This window comes from Cyphomyrmex costatus, unplaced genomic scaffold (genome assembly GCF_001594065.2).
Source record: "Cyphomyrmex costatus isolate MS0001 unplaced genomic scaffold, Ccosl1.0 scaffold302, whole genome shotgun sequence".
Classification (NCBI taxonomy): domain Eukaryota; kingdom Metazoa; phylum Arthropoda; class Insecta; order Hymenoptera; family Formicidae; genus Cyphomyrmex; species Cyphomyrmex costatus.
Window position 1 is genome coordinate 37869 of NW_017277148.1, and position 18444 is coordinate 56312.

The 18444-nt window shown below is 36.6% G+C and overlaps 1 protein-coding gene across 1 annotated transcript in view; it reads left to right on the top strand.

Annotated features, from left to right (window-relative positions):
* Nucleotides 1–16242, top strand: part of LOC108775655 (homeobox protein Nkx-2.4) — a 37185-nt gene extending 20943 nt beyond the window's left edge. The window contains exons 3-4 of the mRNA XM_018542084.1: nucleotides 2606–2692; nucleotides 15895–16242. Of these exons, the coding sequence (XP_018397586.1) occupies nucleotides 2606–2692; nucleotides 15895–16242 (435 nt within the window). The remainder of the gene's footprint in view (nucleotides 1–2605; nucleotides 2693–15894) is intronic.
* Nucleotides 16243–18444: the final 2202 nt, after the last annotated feature.

The window sequence follows — 18444 nt, forward strand, 5'->3', positions numbered from 1 at the left end:
AATTAGACAGACGGTGGCGGGTCCTCGAGACGCGGTCGGCTGGACGGACCCCTTAAAGTGCTTTCGTTGCATTCTCGACACACGCAACTCCGATGTATAATGGGGGTTATATCGGCTTCGGGAACGAGGTCGGAGCGTACAACAGCCACTCGACGAGGTTACACGCGGTAACATATGCGCTCTATGGATCGGGACGATAAAAATCAGCTACTGCAAAACGATACGCAATAGTTGAGTTTACACTGTACCGATGAAGAGTCCTGACACACCTGACAAATTTGGGCTATGAAAATAACATTCAGAAGTCCAACAGTTTCTGCGAAATCATCGCGAGAGAAACCAACAGCCAATAAAATATGTACATTTAAACTTAATCTAAGAGCATAATTTTTACTGAACTTTTGAAATTCAATTTATCATCTGCGAATATAAGATTTTTTTATTTAATTAAGCTTCAGTTGAATGAAGTGTTGTAGTAACTGTGAATTATATTTCTTAATTAATTTTAAGTTGATCTAATTCGCTTGATGTTTAATTTAACGTTTATTTCCCAAATGTATGCAACACTATGTGAAAACAAGGAAATTAATAAAATAAATGGTTCAAATAATGATAACAGTCCAGTTTTGTAAGAGACGATCGATTTGAAATTGACCGAAGAATTCGCAGTTCAAAGGAAAATTTCTATATATCTCAATTGTTGATATAACAAGAGTTAGTCGATGAATTTTATTGCCTGGATTATCCAGAATAGAGAAGAAGAAAGGAAGGTAGCTTTCGAGTTTTCAGTAGGAACAGTCGCGTGCGATTAGGGTCGCTCGAGACTGCTTTTACGGCAATTGAGCTGAACGATCGTGGAAGTTGTGCAGTCGCCTGAACGGAATCGAGATCGACATCTGCTTATGACAGAAACGCGTTATAATCCGCGCTATATGCATTATGTACGGTCTATAGAGGCTTGATCGCATCCGCCTTTATCGTCCATATCTTACCAGCTGATTAAATTTTTTAACGGGTTTTGTTATACGGGTCATATGTAACATAACATCACAATAGAGATACAAGAGTTTAGTGACGTATATTTTTATATCTAAATATTCGACCAAAAACAAGTTATCATTGATTAAAATATTGAATGAGGAATTTAATAATGTTTATTTCTATGAATGTAGATTAACTTGTTTTTCATCTTTTCCTAGTTCTGAATATTTAAAAAAAAGTAAAAACTAAATTGAATCGAGTTAATCCACGCTGCTAGAAATTAGACACAAAACAGAATTTATTACTAAAAACATAGATAAATCATTGTTAGTAAGATTTATTCTTTTTTCAACATTTTCGTTTAAGAGGAATGTTAACTTTGTTACAAAAAAATTGTAAATGGTAAAATATTTGAAGGGACCTTTGTTAATTTTGGAATATTTAATGTTTCATGTATTATGTTGCGTGATAAATGTGAGACAAGAGATATACTTTTATCAGGATTTTAAATATCTAAATACCGATCACCGCTGTTTCTTCGCAAGGGACAAACAATTATAATTCCAAGGGATTGTTTTTGAGATCGGATCCTCACCTAAAATTCACACAATATAGAGTTGAGACTCTTGGTGATTCTTCCGATAAAAATAATACATAAAACTCTCGTATTATTTTCCTCCTCAACACTGAGTATCCGCATAAAGTGAACGAGGCGTTCAATTCCCCTCGAAGAAATAACATAGTTCCAAAACCGTGGATTACGGACTTAGAGCATCGGAATAGGGAATAGCTAGAGGCCGATTCAAAATGCGTCCTACAAAGGCTCGTGCCTCCGTCTCTGAAAAAATATCCAAGGGCCTACCTGGCGATAGTTCGCGAACGAGATATGTCATCCGTTTTATTTCGACATAAAGAGCGACTCAGCGCGGTCGATTTTAGGCTTTACTTCAAAGAACTGTTCATAGAATGTTCCAAACATCACGCCTGTCCTCTTCACTACAATATCTCTATATAGAAATATAGAATCGCAAATATGCTCTACATAACGAAATTCCTTGATCATTTATCATTCGTATTCCATGAATGATAATATATTACATTTTTGTCCCTAAGTAAATTTAATCTTTTTAATGAAAATTTTTAATTTTTAATGAAAATTTCAATCTGGTCACATTATATCTGCTCTGAACATGTCATTGGATGGAAAGAATAATTTTTTGTTGAAACTATACAGATCTAAGAATAATTTTTTTAGATCAAGATGGACTAAAATAATTATGTAGGAAACTCAGAAACGACGAAAAGAAATACTACAAAAAATTGTATATTTTAGCAATCAGCTTGATCGTTCTACATAATTATTTTTGATAGACTAATAAAATTATTTTCAGTTCTGTATCTGGCTAAACTTTTAGATATTTTAATAAAAGTGTTTTTTTTCTTTCCGAGTGTTGTCTAATCCTGTTGTCAAAGTTGTACAGATAATTTAAAAGAGAGCTGGAAAAGGTGCTTTTTCTTCAATGAAATTTCCATTTACATTTTATGTGTAAAAACACATAGATTATAATTAATATTACCGTATTTAATATAAAGACTTAATGTGCGTTTTATGTGTGCTTTACAGGTGAAGATATGGTTCCAAAATCATCGGTATAAATGCAAGAGGCAAGCGAAAGAAAAAGCGATGGCCGAGCAAAACGCCCAAAATCAGGTAATTACGCAAATATCGAAGTCTTGTGCAAACCGCTTCGAAAGTGAAACGTTCGTTGAATATAACATTACGAATTTCGCAAAAACGCACCATGTCGATGACTTCTATTATGTTTAAGAAATTAATAAACGCTATTTGTAATAATTGTTAAGTGATACACGCATATATTGCATAGTTTATATAATCTTTAAATCTATTTATTGTCATAAAATTATATAAATAGAATAAGAAATTGTGATTCCCTGGTCAAGAAATTTAATTGTTGAAAATTAATACGCTATGTATTGTTATAGATGATACCAAAAGTAATAAAATATATTGTGTATATAGTAAAAAGTGTTTGTGAGCTATTTTGGCTAGCCGCACCAAAATTTTCATAATCGCGACCGATGCAATCGAATATCAAACGTATTAAATTTCGTGCATTCGGCATCGAGATGCCATTGCGTCTTCGGATCGTTTCAGGAGATTTTAAAACAATGACAGTCCGCACTTGACGAAAATGTCGCGTCATGTATGTGTCGACCAATCCAAAATGAAATGGCTTTAAATGAGAAATATCGCGGAAGCCGCATAAATCCTCGCATCCGCATCATATTTCGTTTCGAGAGTACCACTCGACTGCTCGAAGCGATTTTGCATTTATTTTGTTATGTCATTTGGGATTTCCGAGGGATATCGCGCCGTGCGTCGTCGACAGAACGATAAAATTGCTCGCGTTGAGCACGTAATCACACGCCCGTCGCATTTCACATGGCTCAAAAATATAGCGCGAGATTACAGAGTCGAGTAAAATAGCGAATTTGTGCGTCCGATGAAATTCAATATTCGCTATAATCCAAGTTAAAAATACGCGGGACGTCGAGTAATATTGGCCGGGATAACTACGTCACAGTGGGGACTGGAAATAGAAGTGAAATGCATTATAATTATAATAATGTACAATATATTACTTTCACAATTCAAAAAAAGCAAGACTTTAATGAGGAACTGTTTACACACAGAATATAAACACGAAATTTTCACAGAAAGGAAGTATTTTTTACTGAAATATCTGAAAATTTAGTTAGATACAGATCTGAAAATAATTTTGTTGGACATGAAAATAATTATATATGACACTTTTAAACAAGTATTGTAAAATTTAAACATCAAATTTATTCATTAAATAAAATTTAAAATGTCGACTAATTAATTAAAACCTGAATATTTCTTGTTATCTACAAAGTTAATTTTGCAATTTACAGTTATATAGCTTGTTGTGAAAATAACCGTACAGGCGGATTAAAAAAGTCTGCTGTAATAATTTTGTTAACATTTTCGTTTGATTTGTCGAACATCGTAATTTATTTCAGTACCGTAAAATCTTTCAGATTTTAGAGTCTATCTACTGAAATAAGCAGTGCACATTTACGTATACACAAATGTATACATACGTAAAGAATACTCGGCTTATATTGCTGTATTAAAATAATCGATACTTTACCGTCGGTAGTAAATCGAGTACTTGAATACGATGAAGTGTATCGCGAGCATTTCTAATGGCAACAGACGCGATCGCCGAGATACCGTAGCTACTACTTTGAAACGTGCCGTGTCTCTCGGATCTTTTACCAGATACTCACACAACCGAATACGAATTGCTCCCTCTTCGTATCCCCCCTGTTTTTTCAAAGGATATTATTCAAAAGAGACGTCAGAACGATCATCGTGGTACACGCTTCGGATTTTTTTTGAATAAATTAGGATGTCACGTATGCGTTGTCACGAAAGCAGCGGGACCACGTTAACGCGACGGATTGCTCGATTCTCCGTCAGCCATGCGACGGTAAATACGATTGCGCGATTCATATTATCAACTTTGCCACAAAACTGGAAATCAAAGAAATCAGGGAAATTAAAAACGAAAGAAAAGAAGTCAAATTCAGACTTTTATATCCGTACTTTTTTGTCTTAAAATGTAGAAAACATAAAGATTCTACCGCGATTTAAATCTTGTTGGAGTGTTTACTTTGTATAAATATAAATAGATCATTCGAGCGATCGAACATTGATTTATCGCATAAAAAAATTAAGTACAAAAGTATATTTGTCACAACTGCAAGATGAAATGACGTCGAAAATGTCGAAGTAAAAGGTTGCAATACGATCTTTGCACGAGGAACTAATAATATTAGGTCTGTTTTTGTGGCTGAACTAGTGTACATTGTTGGAACTTAAAGTGAGACAGGCATACATTTGATACTTGTTGAAAGCGAGAAAGGGAGTTCTAGTGCAGAAACAGAAAACAGACCAATTGATTATCAGGAAAATTTAAGTTGCAAATAGTGATTCGCCAGAAGAATGAAGAAAGATATAGTTAAATTGGCGTAAGAGAATTACACCGAAAGAACGATTTTGTTGAAGTATTTGAAGTATTTAACTAGATACAGATCTGAAGATAATTTTGTTGGACCAACAAAAGAATTATATAGAAAACTCAAACATGATAAGAGCAATGCTGCCAAAGTTTTGATATTTCATATAGGGTTTTATAATCGGCCCAGAATGCCGGACCATCACAATTGTCACAATTCAGATTCTGATGTAACACCAGCAAACTACTGGCCCAAAGTACTGGACAACTTGTTTGACAAGTTTGACACTGGATAAGTACACTGACTAACAGTAAGTACTGGATGACAACTTGAGACCAGTACTGACAAACGATACTGGTCGAGTTATTTTAATCATGTGTGATGGTCCGATGTTTGTAATAAGACAAGGTGAAACGTAGCGCATAATGACGATAGCATACTGGAAACAACCACAACAACGAATTTGGATCCAGATTTACTCTTGTGCATCCGCAGGAACATTTCATCTTGCATTTTTATACCATGGCCCAGTATTGGCTAACAGAACTTTGACATCATTCGACAGCCAGTTATTTGCCATTGGCGGTGCAGTATTGATTGACAGAATCTTGACCGTCAGGTGACAGTCGTAGTGTTGACTAAGCTTTGGTTTCGTTACAACTATACTAACGACCTTATATAGGATTCTAACGACCCAGTTTGAGCATCCTATATAACTATTTTGATAGTTCACTGAGATTATTTTCAAATCTGTGTCTATATACAGCTAAATTTCTCGATGCTTCAGCGAAACTGAAGTTCTTTTCTTATAAGCACAAGGTGTCGCGTGTGCCCTTCACATGGCCAAAGTGAAACTCGTCACTTCGTTATCGCTTTAGGCAAATGATATTTTCCGCGAAATATGCGGAAAGTGTCACATGGATGCAGCGCGACGACATAAGCGGATTTACGTAGCACACTTTTAAACGTCGAGGGACAACGCGCGTATAACATCGCTCATTGAAATTCGATGAAAAAATACGCATGTTTACGCGAGGACGGAGCATACTTTTAAATGATACGTGCAATGTTTTCCACCTCGCGGTATTAGCATGTCCGATGAGCTTTGCGCGTTTATCGATTATTCAGAAATGTGCCTCCGGAAAAAAGGAATTTCGCTGCCGCGGAGAAACCGCCGTCACTGTACACACGTTGTAAATGTGACAAAATTTCACCGATCGTTCGATATCGCAGTCAAACCACTTTACTAGTGAGACAGCAAAAAATTCGACAGATTTATTCATAGAAAAAGAAACGATCTACATGGAAAGAGAACGATATTGTTGAAATAGTAAAAAGTTTAGTTAGATATACAAATTTGAAAGTGATTTTGTTACTTGTATTTATAAAGATTTATTTAGATTATAAAAATAATTTTCATTAGAAGAGCGTGAAGATGTATGAAAGTTTTATGTTATACATTAATTAGAATGGCCTAATTTCTATTGTATATTAAAATTTACGTATCGATAATCATATTATGTCACTCAGTATTGATAGCATTCTGGAGTTAAAGAAAACTTGATTTGCTAAAGCACACAATCCTTAACAATAATACAGTACGGAGCGTGTTTCTCTTTTGCCTTGCGTTAAGAATTCTTGACATCGAGATAAAAGTGTACTAAAGTGTCTCTCTTTTAAATCCGATTTAAATGTAATTCGAATTCGGTGCCCACCGCGAAAAATCGATGGCAATCGTGTACAGGCCATCGAAATCGGAGCTTGTCCTGATCCTATGGCGACACAATGGACTCAACGTTGCGTCGCGTTTGCCTCGTAAACAGCCGTGTAACATTAATGGCGTTGAAAGTTATCTGATGTGCCGATCTGCGAGGGCAAGCGATTCTTCCGCCCGGCAGCCGCGCCATCAGCCGCCCTATAATTTACTCGTTAGTTCGTCGTGCTTCCGTGGACATGTTTTCATTACCTTCTCTCTTCTTCCCGACGCGATCTTCCACCCGTGTTGTTACCGTCAATAACACGATTGGCTATTTTATTTCGTTGTTATACCATTACTTTGAAAGAAGACCGATCGATCGCAGCTTGGGAACTACTAAGGTAAACGTATCAGTTAGTGGACATGAACCGATTGTTGGACAAAGTCATAAAACATGTCAAATGCAAAGTTTTTAATGGTATGCGTGATTCTAAATTAATTCGTTATATTAAACTTTTTATAAACAAATTTATTTAGAGTCGTACATTTCATTGAAAGATTAATATTGAAAATTTTGTACCACTTTATCCAACGAATTAGGTCATGTCCACTAATTGTCCACTAATTGATACATTTATCTTACTTTGTTCTGATAAGAAATATTTAATTGCGCGAGTAGTCCACAATCTTTATATCTTTTCTCATTTACAATATCATTCTAATTATTTTTTTTTACATAGAAATATAAGTGTTTACAAAGAAAGAATGATTTTGTTGAAATATTTAAAAATTTAGCTAGAGATCTAAAATAATTTGGTTGGCATCAAAATAATTACGTATAGGAAATTCAATCGTAATATTGCAAAAAAAATTTTATATTGCAGTGACTAGCTTGAGCATCCTACATTATTATTTTGATAGTTCAAAATTATTTTCAAACTGTAACTAGGTAAATTTTTAGATATTTCAATAAAATTGTTCTTTCTAACGTGTCCGACATATAATAATTTTTGTAATGTTTGTTGCAAAGTTTGATATTTCGCAATTTACTTTTTGCATCAACTATTAATACATGAATCTTTCCGAAACCAAAGTAATCAACTCCACTTTTTACAATTTTTTTAAATTTTGGACCTAATGGATGTTAGTTTGATTAACTTCATCAATTTTGTAATACTTTTTGTATGATGTTAACCAGTTTGGCTTTTGAGGGACTTGCTGTGTTTAATGTAACGTGAAAAATTAAATATACAGTTAAAAACAGGCTACACAACATTAAATTAATTAATAGTATACAGTTTCAGATTTTTAAATCAATAGTTAGACATACGTATAGATACGATTTTACTTCGAAATCGTTTAGAACAGATTTCTTGAATATGTTGACAGATATAGAGAATACTGTGTTCAGGATAGCTCGATCATCGAACGAAAGGAAGAAGGCGTCCCTTCGTTATTCGTGAGGACGACGTCGACGAAGGGACGACTTCTCCGACGCACCGGTGTAGCCTACGTTCAGATTTTCCCCCCTTTTTTCATTTTATTCCATTTCTCCCTTCATGGAGGTAAAAAAATTCAAGTATTGGCGTGAGCGAGCGAACAAGCGAGAGGGGCGAAGAGGGGAAAAAACGGAGAGCGCGCGAAGGAGAATATAGGACTAAAAGGGAAGAGAGAGAGAGAGAGAGAGAAACGGAAGGATGAAAGCGGCTGAGAGAAAAACAAGGAAAGTAAAAGGGAAAGAGTGAGAAAGAGAGAGGGTGAGAGATTCTGCAGGGGAGCACCGAAACAGGCTCTCGAGGACCGGTCGCCATCTTGCCGTGAGTACAGTCACGCGCAATACCTGGGCGCAAATAGAGATTACCTGCTGCTTAACTTTCAGTTTTATCACCGGCTTCTCGTTTTCCGCGAGCTATAAAATTTCTGTTCTCGAAGACAACCCAGACGACACGCACATCCAGAAACGAGACACTAGACGCGTCTTAAAGACGTTTAAAAGACGTTGTTAAAAAAGGCGATTTTTGAAAGGACATCTTAAAGATTCCCAAGACTCCTAAAAGACACCTTTAAGATATCTTGTATCTCGATTTTTTTAACTTTTTGTTGTTTAGGAAGAAATTTTATCCGACGGATTTTCACTAATAATAAGGAAAACTTGGTGTTTCTTGTGTGCATCTATTTTTCTAAACAAGGCTAGCGCGTTAGAGAAGCTAGAAGTATCGGAATTATGCATTCGGAGGTTCCTGACGATGTGAGAATAAATGTATCGCGAGGGAAGGGCAATGTAATTAATCAGAAAACCGCCCCGTTGTGCGATGGCGCCGCCTTTTTCTTTCCGGTGGCCTCCCACCGAATAAAGGAGAGACATTAAAAGATTTCCGTCGGGACCTCTCGTTTCCACGAGGAATGGAATTCAATGAGTCTCGCAAACGCACTGCTTGCTTTTTAAATCTAATAACTATACCGTTACGTCATCGCGCGCGCGCGTAATTGCATTACATGTCGTGTCGTGCGTTCGAGACGGCGAAGGCTAGTTTCACTCTGTTTGCTAATGGTTTATTAATTATATATCGCGGTACACGGTAATGTGTCTACTAAACACGTATTGAAATTAATATCGAAAATCTACTGATGCTGGTAATTATGATTTCATAATATTCTCATGCGAACCAAAGGTAGATTTTCTGTTATTTTTCTATATCTGAGAATTGTTATATGGAAAAGGAAGTTAGTTACATCGAGAAATCACTTTTATTAAAATAACTAAAAGTTTAGCTTAAATACAGCTCAAAATAATTATAGAAAGCTCAGACTGAGCTAAGAAAAATGCTTGGTATGAATAACCACTTATTTTATTAATATGTGTAACTAACAAAAACTTTCTTAAAGTTTTAATTAAAAAGTTTTGTCATTCTCAAAGTTTTTATAACCAGATTTTTATTAGAATAACACAATTTTTTTAATTAAAAAGTAAGAAAGTTTTTGTCAGTCACATATCAACGAGATAAATGGTTATTCATACCAAACATTTCTCTCGGTGTGGTTACTGGAACCTTTTTGCAGCATTATCACATTTAAATGTTTTACGCAACTATTTTTTGGTCCAACAAAATTATTTTCATATCTGTATTTAAATGTTTTTGATATAATTCAGCAAAATCGTCTTGTCGAGTAGATACAAATTCGAAAATAATTTTGTTATACCGTCAAAGTGATTATGTACAAACGCTTAAACACTGATAATAATACTATAAAAAGTTTTATAACGTTCTAGCTATCAGTTTAAGTATCCTACATAAAATATTTTGATTCCAAATAAAAGAAATTATATTTTCAGAACTGTATTTGTTATACAGTTACATTTTTAGATACTTTAGCAAATCCATTCCTTTTGTGTACAATTAATTCGTGAAGGGAAACGAATGATTTACCAATACATGGAGTAAACTTTAAAAATAAGAATTCGATAAGATTTTCAACAAAGAATCGATCTCGTCGCAATCGGTCCAGCTGATTGTACTGGAGAAATTCAGTTTTCTGAATTTCTCGGCAACGCGAGCCAAGCCTGGCCTTCATAAAGGTATACTACTCGGGTACCCAACAACGCAGGCATTTTCGCCGGAAATCGTTTAACGCGCGTTAAAGTGGCTAAAGTGGCGTGACGCGTGACGCGCGCGCGGACCGTCATGCGTTTAGCGTAATCGTCACTTTGTCAGCTTGAAGTGCACGGCATGCCTGCACTTATGCCCTCGCAAACGGCAACGCGAAACGTAAGTTCGTACCGGCCACTCGAATCAAATCGGTCGTATACCTCCCGGGCACTCGACACTGGCCGGATTTGCATAAAAGTATCTGCTCTCGTGCAACAAAAAAAATTCATTGCCCGCATAAACCTTTTCGCTGCGTTCCATCGGTTGGTTTAATATTTCTCTCTTTCTCTCGCTCTCTTGCCCCCCTTTTTTATCTACACATATTCATCGTAGCGATTTCGGAACTGTGGAAAAAAAGACGTGAAAATATCATAAATTTCGAAGCTCGTTTTTTGTTATGAGAGAGAAAAACAAGAATATTATAATTATATCCTACATATATTATATATATAATTCCAACAATAAAAATCTTCTAATTGACTCTCAAATTTCAAACGAATCCACAAGAAATCCTATATTCGGAGGCGAATGAGAGTGCCGCGTTGTTGTTGATACGCCAATCAATAAACTTGGATATATAAAATCCTTTATTCAAAATTACATGAATTTAATATGTTTCGACTCTTTTTTGGCGATCCATGGTTTTGCGATTTTACTTGTGTTTGCGTTTTTTTCTTCATATTGAATCTCGTTAGGTGAGTCACTGTGCTTTGGTTTTAACTGAGATCTTTTATTTAATGTTAATTTTTTCTCTTTAGACTTAAGAACATCAAATCTATCAATTCGATGTGACTTACTTCGATATTCAATTGGAGCGTATATGATATAACTGAAGATGACTCAAAAAAGAGTCGAAACGTATTAAATTCATGTAATTTTGAATAAAGGATTTTATATATCCAAGTTTATTGATTGGCGTATCAACAACAACGCGGCACTCTCATTCGCCTCCGAATATAGGATTTATTATATATATATATATTTTTTTTTCTCCTTGATAATACATTGTTTTTTTGACAACAGAAAGTAACATTCCTAATAATATCGTAGATTTAACATCATTTTTAATTCACACACCACGATGATGTTGATATTAACACCAGGAGCTGTAAATCCATCTTTTTCCTCCTTTGAAATGTATTATAAATTTACACATCATATGTTGGTGTTAAATCTACACCGACATTTTTTAATACAGAATTATTATTAAATTTCTAAAAGATTGCGGTCGATCTAACCACAGTAGAGGGAAATGATTGTGTAACAAGATGATTGGATAAATGAAATTGAAAAAATTCACGCAGATGACACTGATTACTAAGAAATCACGAACATCAGGCGAGCGGAGGACGTTATTTTTCAGCGCAATCGTATTATTAAAGTCTCACTGGCGAAGAGATCGAAGAGGAATGTCGTGTACCGAATGTTGATACAGCTGAGTGGTCGTTCTGGCAGGTATTCGGTCTGCTTACTCCGGCTTCTGTTTGGTATGCCGTGAGGTTCGTGGGGTTGACGTACAGGACAGGGCTGTCTCTACACCCACGGATCTCTTGTGCGAATAGGAAACGTGATTTCTCTCGAATTAACATGTCGCAGTCTTGAATTTTTAATCGAGTTTATAACAAAGTTCAGAATTCTTCTATTCTCCGCACAGCTTTATGTCAATAAAGCAGAAATTAAAATGTAAATTGATAACAGAAAACTTATTAATTAACCTACAGATTAAAGAAAGATTAATTTGTCTATGAGAATTACTAAGTTCATAAAAATTAAGGAAACATATTATGTGAAGGATTGCTGTCAATTAAAGAGGCAAATTTGAAATATAAACCAACAGAAGAAAAATTATTGTCAATTAATATGTAAAGTATAACGAGAAAGATTATTAATTTATCTAAGAATTAACAGGTTGATAAAAATTAAGAAAATATGTGAAGGATTGCTCCTAATTAAAGATGCAAATTTGAAATGTAAATTGACAGAAGAAAGATTGTTATTTATTTAAAAATTACGAATTTAATACAAATTAAAGAAATATGAGAAAGATCGCCTTCCTCTCTTCGATTGTAAAATATATAAACTTGAAGTATATATTTTCTACATATTATACATATATAAAGAGAACTCTGCTTCATGGATTCACAATTTCTAGATTGGGAAGATTTTATGCTACGGGACTACGTGGGCCAAGTTTACGGTAGCCAGTACTGTTTATTCGTAACGAGAGAGTCCATCGTGTGCTTCGTCTAGCAGTGAATGCTGATCGCGGGATATCGTGCGGGTTAAGTGTCTTACCGGGCCTACCGCGCTGCGCATGTTTACTCGGAACACAGAAGCGCTCAGCTCAAGTCCTCGCCAGGCTATACGTATCCCGCGTTTGTTCGACGCAGCGTTCGTCGAGCTGGGAAATTGCACGGTACATGTGTGCGCGCTTAAAGTGCGTACACTTGTACTAAGAAACTTTGGCAAACGGTGGCGTTTCGATAATCCACCGGAGACGATCGGTAGCCGGTGCGCATGAGCACACAAAGGTCCGTTTAAAAAGGCCGCAAAACGAATACTTGGTGAATATCCGTTTCGAGGCGATGGATTCGCTTAGATAGAATTTATACTCTTGAAATCAATTTATATTATATATACTCTCTGAATCAGTGAAATTCGACTGAAAAAGAAAGGAAGTTTGAGCATCATGTAATTAAAATACCGATATTTTACTTTATTGCACGTCAGCTCCGATATCATATTCATTGAATTTATACATTAAAGCGAGGTTAGCTAGATTAAGGATTCTACATTTTATCGATTTTTCAGTTGAATTTCACTGTGAATTTATACTGATTCATGCAGTGAACATGCCATATCATGCAGTGATTATCCATTGATTCAGATTTAGAGAGTACAATAAATCCTACCTCAAATTGAAATATGGGTTGAAACGAAGAATTTTATAGCGCCATTTCACTTATATCATGTTTTTTTTAAAAATATTAGTAATTATAACATTCGATAAAGCAAAGTTTCAATTTTAAGAATCTATTTTTTGAATTACGATAAGATGATTTTTAACGGAATTATGAACAATCAAAGTCAAAATGCTTCTTTTATCCAATCCGGAATAATTTAGTATCTTAGGAACATTTTAAAAAACTATTTCGTAGAGGGAAAACTTTCAGTTGTTACAATAGACAGTTGAAAAATTAAAAATTTTTTTTTAATGGACAAACTTACAAATGAGAAGAAAATTTCTCATTTCATCCAATTTTCTATCTGCGAAAATCATCTACCTAACTTTGTAGAAATTCAAAAAACATGTGACCTTCGAAAAGTAAAGATTTAAGTTTTAAAATTCTTTTTTTATTTAAATTTCGTTGATTTTTAACTAAGTTATATCTACTTAAAGTTTGAAGTTCATAACGCTACAAACTTTTGTTCCGATTGAATAAATATGATTTGTCGAACTCATCGGCACGATGCGCAGCAACGGAGTTTATTATCTGTATATAACCTGTAAACAAAAATAGTTATCCGAATTGGAGTAATGCCCGAGATAATTAATCATTTTCAAGAGTGAATTATTGTGAGATAAATAATATTTTACTCATGTTTTAAATAAATATTTATCAAGACAATTATATACATATATAAAACTTTACAGAAAAATTGTTGTATCTAAACTTTTATTATTATATTAATACTTTTATTGTTATCTTATTTTTAATTGAAGAGATAAACTTTGTGATTTTTTAATCCTTTTTTTAAAATAATCTTCACGATTCTAAATCTTAAAGACATTAAAAGTATTATAAATATATGTAGAATATTATGTTTAATATATCTTGAATATTTTAAGTATCTCAAAATAAAAAATATTTAATATGCATTTTATTATAATGCAAAATTATATGGAATATGCTATGCAACTGTAGAGAAACTAACATTGCAAATAGCACATAAATAAAGAAAATTATATGATTTTGAAAGTGTAAAATATTTTTTAATTTTAATTTTCTAATATTTTAATCTTTAAATATTGTAGAACAATAAACATTTACTCGTAAAGAACAATTTTACTGAAGTATTTAAAAAATTTGACTACATGTACAAATCATTTTGTTGTGAACCATTAAAATTTCAAAATATAATCACATAGGAATTTCAAGCGTGATGAGCAATATTGCAAAAATGTTTGATGTTCTAGCAATTAGATTAAGCGTTATACATAATTATTTAATGGCCGAACAAAATTCTTCTCAGATTTGTGTCCAGTTAAACTTTTAGATACTTCAGTAAAATTACAGTTTTCTTTATTAATAATTTTATCGGCTCTTTGACCTTTATTATTTTAATTGTTTCATACTTATGGAGCCTTACATTAACTATTATTTATAATAATTTTATGTTATTATCATTTAAAATGATATACACGTAACACACTGGGTGACAAACAATTAACATCGCGCAAGTAACGAACAAATAAAAAACATTATACCTGTGGTTGCCCCGCCGTTGCCCTACGCTTTTAAGTCTCCGCCTCCTCTCAGCTTCTCTGCGCCTTCTTCTACACTCTTGCACAATACACTCGCAGAGGCAAGATTAATTACGATCGCAACGATCTGTATATACTTTTCACGGTACTCACGATCATTAAATATACACTTTACGCACGGAAAGTGTATTTGTCACGTTCCGGAAAGAATTCGATTGTACGAAGTCACGACGTCTACCGATCGACGTTTCGTAAAACCGGACTAGAATTATCACGACCCTCCCTAATGGCGGATGAGATTCGCGAATATCGCGCGGATAATTTCACACGTATACCTGTCGCACGTCGTCGGCGACGCTACACCTGTTGCTCCTAGCTGACTTCCGTGTCTAATTGGATATTGAAGTAATAAATAACATGTATACTATATGCGTCTTACGACAATTGATATCACAGATAAGTAAATATTATATGAGTTAAGATTAATATCCGCGCGCTTAAATGTTCGCATCGTGCGATCGTCGTCTCGTCGATTACTATCGCGCGAGAATTTTTGATTTGATATTTTCCGAAACACGTTTTCTGTCAAATCGTTCTGATGTTCAAAAGCTAGCGCTATGCTACACGTAATTTATATAATAAATAAAATATAGGATCTGATTACGATAACATATTCTACAGATCAAACGATCGCTCGGCTGAATCAGTTTCCGAGTCCGCGACGTTCTATAAAGCGGCGTCCATAATAATGAGATTTCAAGGCAGAAAACTTAGGGTGCTTCCTCATGACAGTCGGAATTTCGGAAAACCCAAATCTTAGAAAAGTTATGCGATCAATTAAAATTTGTTAAGTTTAACTAGCGTACGTTATACAAAAATAATAATTCTGATTAGTGTCGTGTAACTTTTTCGTAATCGATTATGATTGAATATAATTTATGTAGATATATATATTTTGCAATTCGCGTCCTCATCTGTACACGTCGCATCAAGAAGCAATGATACGTTTGTTCCAGAGTGCGAGCTCGCCGCGACGGGTGGCGGTACCGGTGCTGGTGAAGGACGGGAAGCCGTGCGGGAGCGGCGGCGGCGGCGGGAACGAGGGTAGCCGCGGCGGGCCCAGCGCGGCCCTGGCGAGTCCGGCGCCGCACATGACGGCGGCCTCGAGTCCCCATGGCACTCATCACGCGGCGGCCTCCTCGGTCTCCCATCACTCGGTCGTTGCCGGCGTCAGCCACGTCATGAGCTCGAGCCAGAGCCTGCAGCACTGCTCGTACACGCGGTCCGCCGCGCAGCAGGGTATGCAGCAGCAACAGCAGCCGCAGTGCGGCGCGTATCTACCGTTGCAGGGTCGAGCCTGGTAGTGCGCGCCATCCGCGGCGGGGGCCGCGGCCTACGCCAATCCCTCCGTCGCAGGCCCATGGGCCCTCGCCGCGGATCCAGCTGCCTGGTACGCCATACCCGACGACAGTCCTTAAGAGAGGGAGGGAAATGAGAATACGCGGATCGTTAAATCGAATCGTGCTCGACGCGCGAAACGGGGCCGCGCCTGCGGCTACCATCAACGGAATGACGGCTCGCGGGATGAACCTGGAGCCTCGTCTCCGCCGCTCTTGCGCGGTCGCTAGAGAGTCTAAAGGAAGAGAGTCGTATGTGATTCTCTGTGAGCTCTGTGAGATGGACCGAGATAATTCTTATAGGAGCGCGGGATTTGTGATCGGCTCGAGTATTTCGTGCTCGGAGTAGTCATCATTCTCCCTTTAGGAGGCTCTCTAGTCGCGCGGCTGATCCGTCGCGGGTCGTTCGAGATTGCGCGAGCGAGACCGCTCTCTCTTTCTACGTATCTGCTTTAAGGAAAGATTCCCAGCATAAACCGTCACCGGTGCTTACGTGGCTACACACCAAAAAGGACGGTCTCCTGTTTCTTTCCTCCGTGCTGAAGTGTATCCATACATAGCCTGGTAACACGCTGCCCGATAAGAAAAACATGATCCCAAATAACGAAAATCCAAAATTGAGACATAAGACGTCCATAAAAGACATCTTAAAAACATTTTTACGAAAATCGTCTTATAGAGGTCTTATATAAGAAATCGGAAAATTGAGAAATACACGTTTTCGTCTTCACATAAAACTGGTTCTACAAAATTAGTCGCAAGTCGATCGTTTCTTACGGCAGCACTTTGACGTTTTTGAACGGCTGCGTTCGGCGGAGAAAACTAATCAGTTATAACACTTAGTGATTCTTTAATATGATTGGTTCCTACACTTGGATCGCAAGAACCAATTACAGAGAAAGAATCGGTAAGCGCTAACTGATTATAGTTTCCCCTGCTGAACGCAGCCATTGACTGTCGGAACTGGCTTGAGGCATCTTGTGTCCCGATTATGGACTTTGTTTGGGACGTTACGGCAATCGACAATCGATGGGTATATGCTCGGTGACTGTAAGGACTGTTAGTGTGATAATTAGCGACCGCCTACGGTCAGTAGTACGCGCTCGCGGTTGAAAACGGGCCAGCCAAGGGTGATATTACGATGAGAACCCTCGAATCGGGATCATCGTGCATCGCTATAGTAACCGTCACCGTGATTTTACATCTGTCATCGCGTAAATCGATCCGTGAGTGCACACGTCGAACCGAACGAAGCCACCGCGCATTTTGCACGTTTTACGTGAAATGGCGGCTCCGCGGCGGAGTTGCATCGCGAAAAGAGACGCGTGTTGTAAAACTTTTTACCGATCCAGGGTTCACTTCCCTCGAGTCTCGATCAACGATCATCATCGAATGATGCTCGCGACGCGATCCATATCATAGTCGGAGACGACTATCGGAATATCGAGAAAGAGACACGTTCGTACTTCTCGAAGAAGAAATACCGTCTGCATTCAAAAGGTTCAGTAACGCGTTTCAATCTCACTTTGTCCGAAATCACCGTATTTTTAAAACCTGCGAGCGAGATAACACATTTTTGTGCGAACGGCATTCTCGGATTTTTTCTGAATCAAAAAAATCTATTTAACTTGTATTTATACTTTTTAAAACTATTTTTAATATATAGTATTATACACCCCGCGATGTATTTAAACTTTAGCGTTTCGAAAATAGAGAATATAATAAAAAGAATTATATATATATATATATATATATATATACGAATTCATGATCTCTTCATGTAAAAATAATCAACTTTTATTAGCGTCAACGCCGACGTTAAAGTACACACACCTATTTTTCGTAAAACGTATGCAGAAAAATATTTTCCGGCCGGGAGAGAAAAGCGTTCTAGTTTTTGTAGAATCGGGGGAAGCTCGTATATATTCGAATTTCGGTGATTTGCGGAGGATATCGCTCGCCGGTGCGCGAAATAAACGACATTGTAAAGCGCCGCGCGGCGCGCTGGGAAACAAAACACGGCCGCGCCGTGCTACAATCGAGCACACCCACGGCACAGCCGAAACGGATTGTTCGCTCGCGAAATTATCGTTGGCCCGGGTGTCCACTCGATGGATTGGAAATCCGTCGATTCGAATTACGAAATAGTACACTGGCGTCGGCGTGATT